This window comes from Macadamia integrifolia, chromosome 1, assembly GCF_013358625.1.
Source record: "Macadamia integrifolia cultivar HAES 741 chromosome 1, SCU_Mint_v3, whole genome shotgun sequence".
In the NCBI taxonomy this organism is placed as follows: Eukaryota; Viridiplantae; Streptophyta; class Magnoliopsida; order Proteales; family Proteaceae; genus Macadamia; species Macadamia integrifolia.
In genome coordinates, this window is record NC_056557.1 from 36,209,447 (window position 1) to 36,221,257 (window position 11,811).

At 37.7% G+C, this 11,811-nt stretch overlaps 2 protein-coding genes across 3 annotated transcripts; one reads left to right on the top strand and one right to left on the bottom strand.

The window, feature by feature from the left end:
• Positions 1 to 491: 491 nt before the first annotated feature.
• LOC122085993 (disease resistance protein RPV1-like) lies at positions 492 to 11,477 on the bottom strand. 2 transcript variants are annotated; one of them, XM_042654639.1, is made up of 5 exons: positions 10,759 to 11,477; positions 6,851 to 7,943; positions 6,385 to 6,672; positions 3,891 to 6,257; positions 492 to 901 (listed from the first exon to the last, which is right to left on the bottom strand). In XM_042654639.1, exons 1-4 carry the CDS (start codon positions 11,340 to 11,342, stop codon positions 4,110 to 4,112), a joined length of 4,113 nt encoding a protein of 1,370 aa, XP_042510573.1. In that variant the 5' UTR covers positions 11,343 to 11,477; the 3' UTR covers positions 492 to 901; positions 3,891 to 4,109. The 2 variants fall into 2 exon arrangements, with proteins under 2 accessions (XP_042510573.1, XP_042510583.1); XM_042654649.1 differs by having other exon boundaries at positions 6,851 to 7,905; positions 10,759 to 10,886.
• LOC122086027 (alcohol dehydrogenase 1-like) lies at positions 903 to 3,649 on the top strand. The gene is made up of 10 exons (XM_042654704.1): positions 903 to 1,047; positions 1,348 to 1,484; positions 1,571 to 1,617; positions 1,729 to 2,054; positions 2,135 to 2,217; positions 2,329 to 2,404; positions 2,607 to 2,668; positions 2,804 to 2,899; positions 3,043 to 3,204; positions 3,328 to 3,649. Exons 1-10 carry the CDS (start codon positions 1,011 to 1,013, stop codon positions 3,442 to 3,444), a joined length of 1,143 nt encoding a protein of 380 aa, XP_042510638.1. The 5' UTR covers positions 903 to 1,010; the 3' UTR covers positions 3,445 to 3,649.
• Positions 11,478 to 11,811: the final 334 nt, after the last annotated feature.

Sequence of the window (11,811 nt, forward strand, 5' to 3'; positions counted from 1 at the left end):
AATCTGTGGCCACATACCATTTATTTTGATTTGTGCACTAACTCTTAATGATCACCTACAACAATGGCTCAAAAAACACATGGTAAAGAGGTAATTTCACTTCTATTATATAAATCTCTCTTCCAGTTTCATGCTTTGCTATTTTTCATTAAATAAATACCTAGAGATGTGAAAATACTCTCTAGTGACGTACAAGAACAATCTCGTATGTGAACCTGATCCGATGTACACATTGTTGAGGTGCCTAACCCATGTCCTCTCTCCTTCACTTCTAGAAATGATTCTAATATGCAACCTATCCCAGCCGCTCTATTGGTCGAACAACCCTTTACTAAAAATTAAATATAATTATTTATCAACATCATTATTTTTGGTATAGGTCATGGGAGACAACTTGCATATTATCTTTGAATTAAAAAAATATGGTAAGCTGGAACATTTAGGACAATTTATCATTCATTATATATATTTTCTAAAGAAACAAACAAAACTTCGCTGGATTTTGTTGGGTTGTTTTTCGTTTCTTCTCCTTACCTAAGAAAACCATGGTTATGTCTGGTTTTGGGCTCCATAAAACTAGATAAGCAAAATTAATGCAAAAACAGGGTCTGCATGGTCAACCATATTTGTCCTTACAACCTCAAATTTAGGCGTGCTATCAACGATTGAATTCAAAATATTAATGGATTGTGTAGATAGTCAAAGCCCATAAAAGAAACTAGAATTTTCAACACTTTATTGTGTCATGTAAAGCTCTAGTTGGATGCTTGAAACTTGAAACCAGAAACCAGAATTGATGCTAAAAGAAACCATGGGACTGATATTAAACATACCATTTGTAACATGTAAATGGCTGAATCGTCTCCAGGTCCTAAGCTCTTATAAATACCTGGCAAGATCTCTGCAACACACACCAACAAAGCATACAAGAGCGAGTGAATCCTTCAGAGTTCAGAGAATTAAAAAGATTTCAACTTTGCTAGCAATAGTAATAAGTAAGAAAGAGAGAGATGTCGAGCACTGCTGGCAAGGTGATACGTTGCAGAGGTATTGATTAGAAAATTTAATATGGTTTTATTCTTTATTGGTCTTTAGAATTTTGTAGCTCTCATCTGGTAATTTATTCACCTTTTGGGTGATATTTTGTGAATTGGGGTTCCGTTGCGTCTTTGCATTGATGGGTTTTAGTTTTCTGCAGTCATCAATCAATCAATTAAGATTTGGCATAGGTTACTATCTAAAAGAGCTTGATTCCATATTTTTTTTTTTCAGGGATTGCTTTCTTACTGGCCAATTTGCTTTTAACAGATATCCCTCTCATTTATTGATAATATATTCTGTTTACAGCTGCGGTGGCATGGGAAGCAGGTAAGCCATTGTCCATTGAGGAAGTGGAGGTGGCACCACCTCAAGCAATGGAAGTTCGTCTGAAGATCCTCTATACCTCTCTGTGCCACACTGATGTCTACTTCTGGGAGGCCAAGGTAAAAATTTCTGCAAGAGAGAAAGTCCATTGTTCTGCAGGGACCTGGGTGGAAAAGGAACTGATATGGGTTTTACTGTTTTGCAGGGACAGAATCCTCTCTTTCCTCGCATCTATGGCCATGAGGCAGGAGGGTATGTTCATAACAGAATGGAAACAGAGTCCTCTTATTCCCAATTAATTTTTTTTTAACCTGTAATTCATTTAATTACTGATTCTGAGTTTTTGAATTGTTTATGATTTAGGATTGTGGAGAGTGTGGGAGAAGGTGTGACTGATTTGAAACCAGGAGACCATGTCCTCCCTGTGTTTACAGGAGAATGCAAGGAGTGTGTCCACTGCAAATCAGAGGAGAGCAATATGTGCAACCTTCTCAGGATAAACACAGATAGGGGTGTGATGATTAGTGATGGGAAGTCGAGGTTCTCCAAAAATGGAAAACCCATCTACCACTTTGTGGGAACTTCCACCTTCAGTGAATACACCGTGTGCCATGTTGGATCTGTCGCGAAGATCAACCCCTTGGCACCTCTTGATAAAGTCTGTGTTCTCAGTTGTGGAATCTCCACAGGTGAGTGAAAACTGAAAACAAACACAATACAATCCTAACTCAAATGCAAATTTGATTAATAAAATGTCATTGTTTTTAAGGTTTTGGTGCCACTGTGAATGTTGCAAAACCTACTAAGGGTTCAACAGTAGCTGTTTTTGGATTGGGAGCTGTGGGCCTCGCTGTGAGATTCTATATATCTCTTGCTATAGAGCACATTTTCTTATTTGCTTTTGTCTTCCATTAGTACTGCTTATGATTAATTGTGTTATATATTGTGTTTCTACTTAATTAGGCTGCTGAAGGGGCCAGGATTTCTGGTGCTTCAAGGATTATTGGTGTTGATGTGAATTCCAACAGATTCCAAGAAGGTAATTTGAGCCAGACCTCAATAAAGTTGTTGCTACACTGCATTTGTACAGATTTGTTCTCTATGACCGTAGATCAATATGTGATAGTTGGATCGGCTATTTGTGATAGGCTAATTGGAATCTATGTTTTGTGATTTGCTTATATAAAATTGTACTGATCAGTGACTGATGAATGATGATTGAACTTTTTACTTCTGTACAGCAAAGAAGTTTGGTGTTACAGAGTTAGTGAACCCTAAAGACGATGAGAAACCAGTCCAAGAGGTTTGTTTCGAAACTTCTGTTTAATCACCACCATATGTTTTCTTCTACAGATTGACTACTCCACTCTTTCAAGATTGTAGATTTAAGTTTTTGTCCGATGTTTAAACAAGGTTCTTCTTCCTCTACCCTATTTAGGTAATTGCTGAGATGACTGACGGAGGAGTTGATCGGAGCATCGAATGCACTGGAAACATTGATGCCATGATCTCTGCTTTTGAATGTGTCCATGATGTATGTTGTAACTTCCTTATTCTCATCCTTCTACTTATTTCTTGCCTCATTCCTCAACATAACACCTCCTAGTTTAAGAATGAAGTTTGAAATCTATATTCTGACTTCCGTATTATACTATACTCAAATGATCACTTTCTCAGGGTTGGGGTGTGGCTGTTCTTGTGGGTGTTCCACACAAAGATGCCGTTTTCAAGACCCATCCCATGAACCTATTGAATGAAAGAACTCTCAAGGGAACCTTCTTTGGGAACTATAAACCACGCTCTGATCTTCCCTCTGTTGTTGAAAAGTACATGAATAAGGTACTACTGTAAAATTTGTCCATTATTTCAGTCTAGTATTTACTTGATGAGTGTCAATTTTGGTCTCTTGTGTTATGTGAAAGGAGTAAAAAAAAGTTGATTCTTGATGTCTTTGTTGTGCAGGAACTTGAACTAGAGAAATTCATTACACATGAAGTCCCATTCTCAGAGATCAACAAGGCCTTTGAATATATGCTTAAAGGAGAAGGTCTAAGATGCATAATCCAAATGGAAGAATGAAAAGTGGTTTACGTAATCTATAGACCACATGAAGTGACTGAACGAAGCTGAATGTGTTTGGTGTTTGTGGATAATGTCTATAGTACTCGTCTGTGAAGAGGAATAGTTAGTTTTCCCATTTGCTTATGTTCCACCCTTTCTATTTTATTATTGTTTTGCTTATCAGTTTATGTTGATAAAAATAAAGGTTTGATGTTTCTTGTAATCTATGAAGAAGATTTTGCTAATATGTCTACATTTCCCTTATAATCGTAGTTAAAAACAAGACATGTTCACCTGGTACATGTTAGGTGCTAACACCTATCTCACCTTCTGCCGTTTAAAGGGTGAGTAGGGTACGTGTCAGGTGCTAACAGCTATCCCACTTTTTTCCATTAAAAAGGTGAATAAGGGTATATATAAAACAGTGCATCTTCAACTAGTAATTTAAAGAGATTTGGACTTACCAGAAAAACCACGAGATTGCTACAATCTAATGTACTGTGATGTGATGGTGTCTCCAGCCTGGTAGTTGTGATGGTAGGATCAGGCTTAAGCTACAAGTCTAAGACCATAAAGATTTTGATTGGATTTGGACTGATGAAGACAATCCTGCTGCATGTCATTCTTGACAGAGTAGGAGAGAAGGTCTTCTGTCTTGGTATTTGGTTGCTCAAAGAGATAGTCTAGCAGCTGATGGGTTCCATTTCCTCCAATTCCTTGTAAGTAATTAGGTGCTCCCTTCCCTCAAGGCCCTTGATATCGGTCATCTTACTGCAGTAGGAGACTTCTACTTTCTCCAATTTTTTCAAGCTTGAAAAATCTAAACTCCTTAAAGATGCACACCCTTTCATTTTGAATATTCGTAAGGATTCCAATTTGTTACTGCCTTGAATTTCAGTCAGTTTTTTGCAGCCATCAATATGCAATTCTTCTAACTTTTTCAAGTTTGACAAATCTGGCAATCTTTCAATTGATGTACTCATGTACAAATCCAACTTCTTTAAAGACTGCAGTCTCTCAAGGCCCTCGATCTCTACCAACCTATTGCAGTGAGGAAGTTGTAACTCCTCTAGTTTTTCCAAGCTTGATAAATTCGGTAACCTTTCTAACGAAGTTCCCGACTTAATTGACAACTTATCTAGTGATTCCAGTCCATCAAGGCATTCGATCTCCATCAACATCTCACAGAAATCAAGACATAATGTGTTCAGATCTGTCAATCCCATAAGGTCTGGCACTCTTGTTATTAATTTGCAATGAGCCATTGTCAATGTTACCAGATGTTCCAATTCCTCGAGGCCCTGGATCTCCACTAGCTCGAGACAGCCGTCAAGCCTTAGATGCTTTAGCCTTTTCAAGTTCGACAAATTTGGCAATCTTTCCATTGACATGCAACAAACAGCATTTAGTTCAATTAGACTCGAGGGAAGCTCCGGGATGCTTTTAAGCTTCCCACAACTGTGTATGTCAAGTACCTTGAGCCGATTAAGAGCATTAATACTGGGTGGTAGGGTGAAAATGTCAGACTTTCCCAAATGCAAGGATTCCAATTTTGTTAGATTCCCAATATCAGTAGGAATTTCCACCAGTTTTCTGCAGAACCGAAGGTTCATCTCTTCTAAATTTGTTAGGTTCGAAATATCTGAAAATGTTTCTATAGATGAATTATCTTCAGCTTCTAGAACCCTTAAAGTAGATGGAAGCTTTGGAAGGGACTGGAGGTTTGGGCAATTCCTTATTTCAAGACTTCGCAATAGAGGAAGGTTACAGATGCTTGTAGGAAGGTTAAAAAAGTTGCTATTCTCTAGCTTTAAGATTTTCAAAGAGGACAGTCTCCCGATATCACCTAAAGTTTCACCTTCTGAGATAGCCCAATTGTATACAAGAAGTTCTTCCAATGCACATAAACTCCCAAGGCTCTCAAGAAAGCTCTCGGATTCTACAGTTTTCAGTCCACCAATTGACAGCTTCTTTAAGTTTGAAAGTGCTTCAAAATCAGCAGGTAAGTGCCTCCAATCATTTAAATACATTTCAAAATGTTGCAAATGTCTCAATCTTCCAACTGAACCTGGTTGCTTAACCAGCCTCTTGCAATGCCTTGTACTTAATACCTCAAGCTTCTCCAACAATCCAACAGAATCGGGAAGCCCCGTTATATCAGTAAGATCAAGGCGAAGAAATGTTAGATTTCTTATGTTCCCAATAGAATCAGGTATTTCAGAAGTATTTATTCCTAGCAAGTCAAGCTTTTCCAAAGATACCAATCCTCCAATGGAATCTGGAATCTTTTTCAGTAGAAAGCAACCCCTTAATGATAAGCATCGCAGTTTCTGCAGCAATCCAATACTATCTGGTAAAACACTGATTCGTGTCCCATCTAACACAAGGTCTAAAAGTGATTTTAAATTACCAATTGAATTGGGCAATTCAGTCAATGCAGCACAGTATTTTGCACTCAAGGTCTTAAGTTTCTTCAAAAGACCAATAGATTCAGGTAACTGTTCCATTCGAATAGCATTGTCAATGATAAGTTTTGTTAGACCTTTCATGAGACCCAATTCTGTTGGCAACTTTTGAAGGTTAGCGCATTCAATGTGAAAGTTTTGAAGAGAACTCAACTTACAAATACTAGTGGGAAGCTCCACAAGGCTATCACAACCATCCAAATTCAAGAACACCAAACTCTTGAGATGCCCAATGGAATCATTAATCTCAGACAAACTTCCACAGCATTCAAGAATTAATATCTCCAGATTCGAGAATGCAGAAAAGTCAGGAGTTTTATTCAGGCAACAGTCTGTTAGATTTAGAACTTTCAACGTGCTTGACTTCTGCAAAACAAGTAATTGCAAGATATCAATTTTCATCTGGTATTTCAACCAAATAAAGGAATGGGGTAAGAAGGGGAATTCCTGATATCATAAGGGGGGAAAATAAGAAGCAAAAATTATATGATACCTTGATTTGTTTCCAACCCTTCCAATCTTCTGTGACTTTGCTCTGTGATAAATCAAGAACAACAAGCTCCTCCAAGTGAAAATTGGCTGGTGCAAACTCCAGAGGGCATCCTTTCCAACTAAGCCATCTCAACTTTGAAAAGAGGTGCTCAAAGTTTCCAACAAGGTATGTATAATCAATCCTGAGCAACCTTAATTTTGCCATTGCTTGAAATCCTTCACTCTTCAAATAATGATCTTTTGAAGCATATCCAAAGTCAAGGTGGAGGCCTTCCACTTTCCTTGTTCCCTACCAATATAAAACTTTAAATAAGCATACATAGGATTAAAAAATAAATAAATAAATAAAAACCTAGACCAAATTTGTAGACTAGATTACATTCAATTGACAATTTTCTTAAATAAGTCAACAATGAACTATAAACACAATATAAAAGGATTGCATTATCCATGCATAAAGATATTACCGTTTCTGTCTTCAGGACATTCAAGGCTTCCTCATGAGACCACAACCTACTACGCTCTCCAGGCTCGAGAGGATTTTCTTCACGAACTATCTCCCTACCAAGGTCTCGGAGCTGATCATGCATCCAGAACTTGTTCTTGCCATCAATCTTTACCAAAGACTTTAGTTGAAGGATACAAATCCCACTTTCTGGAAAAAAATCACTACCACTCCATATTTGAGTTGCAATTTCTTTGTCCGTTCCAATAAAAAAACATGCTATATCAAGAAAGATAGCTTTCGCATCATCATCTAACCCATCATAACTTATTCTCAATTTGTCTCGGACTTGAGCATCAGGCTTTTTCTTCAACTTCTTCAATGTTTCTTCCCAAACAGATTTCGGCTTCAAAAATAAAAATGATCCTATAGTTTCAAGAGCCAAAGGAAGCCCTCCAGTAGTTTGTGCCACCTTTTGTGAAATATCTACATAATCTTCTGGAGGTTGATCTCTTCTAAAAGCATGCTGGCTGAAAAGTTGAATAGATTGATTAAGATCCATTTCCTTTGGCTCATAAATCCCATCCACTCCATACAAATATAAGACATGCCTATCTCTTGTTGTAACAATGACCCTGCTTCCCAATCCAAACCAATCACCCTTCCCTGCTAGTGCTTTTAATTGACGATCGTGATCCACATCATCAATAACAAGAAGAATTCTCTTATTGGAAAATCTTTTTCTTATCACCTTAATTCCTTCATCAACATCAGTGACGTTTTGTTCCTTTGGGTCTAGGATATCAGAGATAAGTTTATTTTGCAAATACACAAGGTCCCTGGGTTGTTGACAAGTACTTCGAACGTCTGCCAAAAAACTACATCCATCAAAATGAGAACAGATTTTATTGAATGTAGCTCTGGCAATTGTTGTCTTGCCTATACCACCCATACCATGGATCCCCACAATCTGTTTAGATTCAACATATAACAATCTCATCATTTCCTCAATATGCGAATCGATTCCAACTAGGTTGTCACTAACAATCAAGGAGGTATTCTTCAGCTTCTGCAAAACTGTTTCAACAACTAAGCTTATCAAATTTGCCTCTTTCCTGCCAAACAAATTCAGAAGAAAAGGAGCACACAATAAATGGTTGGTGAGACGCAAAATGTAGCATCAACAACAAGAAGGAAACAAGAATCATGGAGTTCACATACATTACGGAAAGATGCACTAAATGAACTAATTATAATTTGTCTGTTCATTTTTTATTTCTTTTTCATTCTTTACTGATTAGATTTGCAGATTTTATAATTTGTCAGTTCATTTTTTTTTTCTTTTTCATTCTTTCAATTGCAATTCGCCAACAAGTTTGATTTGACTCTCATTTCATCTCATGCCTGCACTTGTAGTGGTGTGAGGTGGCTTGGAATACGATGCATATACTACCATGCCATCGTAAGTCCATTTGCTTTGTGTTAGTGGTACATGTGCATTGTGTGTGCTCTGGGAGTTGTTTGTTGATTTCATAGTTTTCAATGCAGAGTTGTGTGTTCAGGTTGTTAATTTCATACTTAGCGGGGCTGTCAAGAATTCATTTGCTCATTCCTCCTTTCATAAAGTAGGTTGGGTGATGGATTGTCGTGGTGGTGGACGTAATGCATGTAGGACGCTTTGGCTTAGCCAATCTATATTGGTACGTCAGGTAGACAGCCGGTACCTTATTATAGTCTATCGTAATAAGCCTATGGTTGATCTATAGTGGTGCATCAGGTAGACAACCACTTTATTAATCATCCACAACCAATCAATCTCTTTGCAAGGATCCTTGCATTCGTCCTTGCTTGGAGCCTCCATGTAGCAAACCCCATTAAGTTGGGATAAGGCTTTGGTGGTTGTTTGTTTTCTTCTAGTAATGCTGGTATCACAAGTTGGCTACATTAGGACGAAGCAATGGTTTCCCTATTTGGTACACCAAGGGAAGAATTACTAGGTGGATATTCTAATATTCTACTGCCCTTGGCCATCTTTACCTAACACATGGCAGTTTAGTTAGAGCTCAAATTTTGTGGTCAAGTTGTCCACATCTCCCTTGACTTGTACTATGTTTCATTCAGAAAACAAAAAAAGATGTGGCACAGTCAACAAGTCAATATGGTCAAGAATTAGATGGTAAGGGAAATGGTTTGTTACATGGTAAGCCTTTCTGATTGAGTACAGCTTCGAAATTTAACAAATGGTCAGTCCAAATAGTCCCATATCTACCCAACAATCAAATTGCCAAATAAGCCCTCATTAGTTTGATAGATGGAGGTACAAAGAGGCAAAATTCAATAGATATTGGGCCATATGGTTCAGATCGGACATGAAATTCAACGTGTTGGATGATCCAAAGGGTATGCTACCTAGAGATTCCTTTCTAGATATACCAACTGGAGAAACTTCTACCAATAAAATTTTTGCAGTAGTAATAGCAATGAGTCATGTTTGATCCAGTTCTTGCCTAACACAAACCTAACCTCAACCTGAATTGACCCAAACCAGATTGTGAACCAATGTAAAACAACTCATGGAGAAATACAACGAGATATAATAAAAGCATTTTTCTACTGATATGTGGCAATGTCAAAATTGGACTGATATCCATCATATGGTTAAAGTGATGGTATTGATAACATCTTCAAAAGTTTGGGCACTAAAAAACAGTCACATGGTAGAAAAAGGCAACAAGAGCATGACAGCTCCCACTGTAGGAGGTGTATCCTCCAAATAATAACGGGCTATATTGTAGGCTTCTCAACCAAAACGGCTACCACATGGCAGTGTTTGATTGTGCCCAAATTTAGCAACAATGTTGTCTACATCATTATCTAACCATAAGTCAAATTAATAACTAATCCGAATTCTCCATACATTATTATTATTATTTTAAGAGGAAAGAGAAACACAAGACCTAAACAGTAACACAGCTGTGTATAGAGTATTAGTATCCTTAATCAGAGTTTTCCCAGTCATAGCCTCGTAGGCAATGAGGCAATATGCTTAACCAAAAGGACTAGATTGTTGTTAGCCTTTACACAAAAAATAGGTTTAAACAAAAAAAATGCTCTGTTTCTAGGCGAAGAGGGATAGTGGTCCATGGCCAGATGTCATTAGAAGTTCAGGTTCTTCCTCATCACTCCAGATCTCATTGACTACCCATGAAGAAGGCCCCGCGCTGCTCCATACATCATGTTAATGCTATAAAATATCACTTCTTATTTGGTTTTGGAGGTAGTACAGGAACCCTGAAGAAGCCAAAGCAGAAAACTTCCTATATGGGGACTATATAAATAAAATAAGCTCCTGCGTATGATATGTACCTATTCAGGTCATTCCCCATCCATCCAACAATCAGAATTTTTTTTTTTTTTGGTGAATGAAAAATAATATTAAAGGAACAGAAAGACAACCAAAAGGCAAGATGCAAGCCAAGTTAGTGAGTATTGAGATAGTCCCACATCGACTGTGGGTGACTCAACGATCATGCATAAAAGCCACAAGAGGCCAACCCCACTTCAAGCCAGTTAGATGGAAGACTTGGCATGGTACCAAAGCAAGTACTTTGGGCCTCCATCGATGATGGGATCCTTGCTCTACCCACGAAATCCAAAAATCATAATTAGTGATGTAAAGAAATAGTAATTATTTCTATCTTTGTTTTATTAATATATTCTCATGCAAGATAATCGGATCTAATCTGAACATTGATATACCTGGTTCGATTATACTGTAGGATTATAGATAAAATTTCTTTATGTTGTCTTTCTTAATATTAATATATTGTAAATTATAATTCGCTTCATTTGCTTATGGTAAGGGTTTTTTCCTAAAAGTTATACTCCAGTTGGCTACAATTTTCATCAAAATTAGGGTTTTGGAATTACCTATTCTTGTCCAAATCCCATCCCTTCAATTTGCCCACTTCAGCCAGAGCTTCCCTCCACCTCCTCACAGTCTTATGATCAAAACGCCTCTCGTGCTTCCGAAAATCCTCTGCAAAACTCCCAGTTTGATTCCTAACCACAGATGGCTCCACTCTGTAGAAAATCGGTAACACAATTTGCCCTTTCTTCTTGCACTCTGCTATCATGGCGATCTCAATAAGGCACCATTTACTAGAAGCGTAGCCTTTTGAGAAGATCGGGATAGCGATCTTCGATTGCTGGATTGCGGCGAGGAGCTCTGGACCAATCTCTTCTCCTGTTTTGAGTTCATCGTCGTCTCTGAAGGTGTGAATTCCATTGTCTTTCAAAGCTTTGTAGAGGTGATCAGTGAAGCTATTGCGAGTATCTTCACCTCTGAAACTCAAGAAAACTTCGTAGTTCCATCCACAAGAAGTAGATGAAGAAGAAGAAGATGAAACAGAGCTTTTCTCATTCTTGGGGTTAACAGGTTTGTTGTCGATGAGTTTATTGAGGAGAATACCACTGCCTAAGGTAAGAAGACAATCGACGACGAAGCCAAACATCGTCGTCTCTTCGAGAAGAGAATAGTTTCAGAAAAAATTAGAAGCTTGGTTTTGAGCTCTAGAGTCTGAACTCTGAAGTAGTTTTCTTACCAATTAAGTAAAGTAGAAGAACCAGTGTGGGAACCAGTGTGTACTCTGGAATGTTTTTCCTTTTGGAAATGCAACCACTGTGGAATGTTCGCCGCTTTCACGATAGTTCAACGAAGATAGGGGTAGAGAAGTCATTTCATAGGAGAAGGAGAGATATTTACGCTATAATTATTTAAAAAAAAATAAAAAAATTGTACTGTCACCCCTTAACTTTGATCTTTATTCAGTGTCACCCCTTGTACTTTTAAAAATGACACGAATATCCTTTTTAGTTTTGAAAAATGATAAAAACACCCATGCCGTTAGTCTTTCCTGTTAAGTGGTGATGTAACTCTTAGTTTATATGGTGAAAGACTATTACACTCTCACTTAAAACATC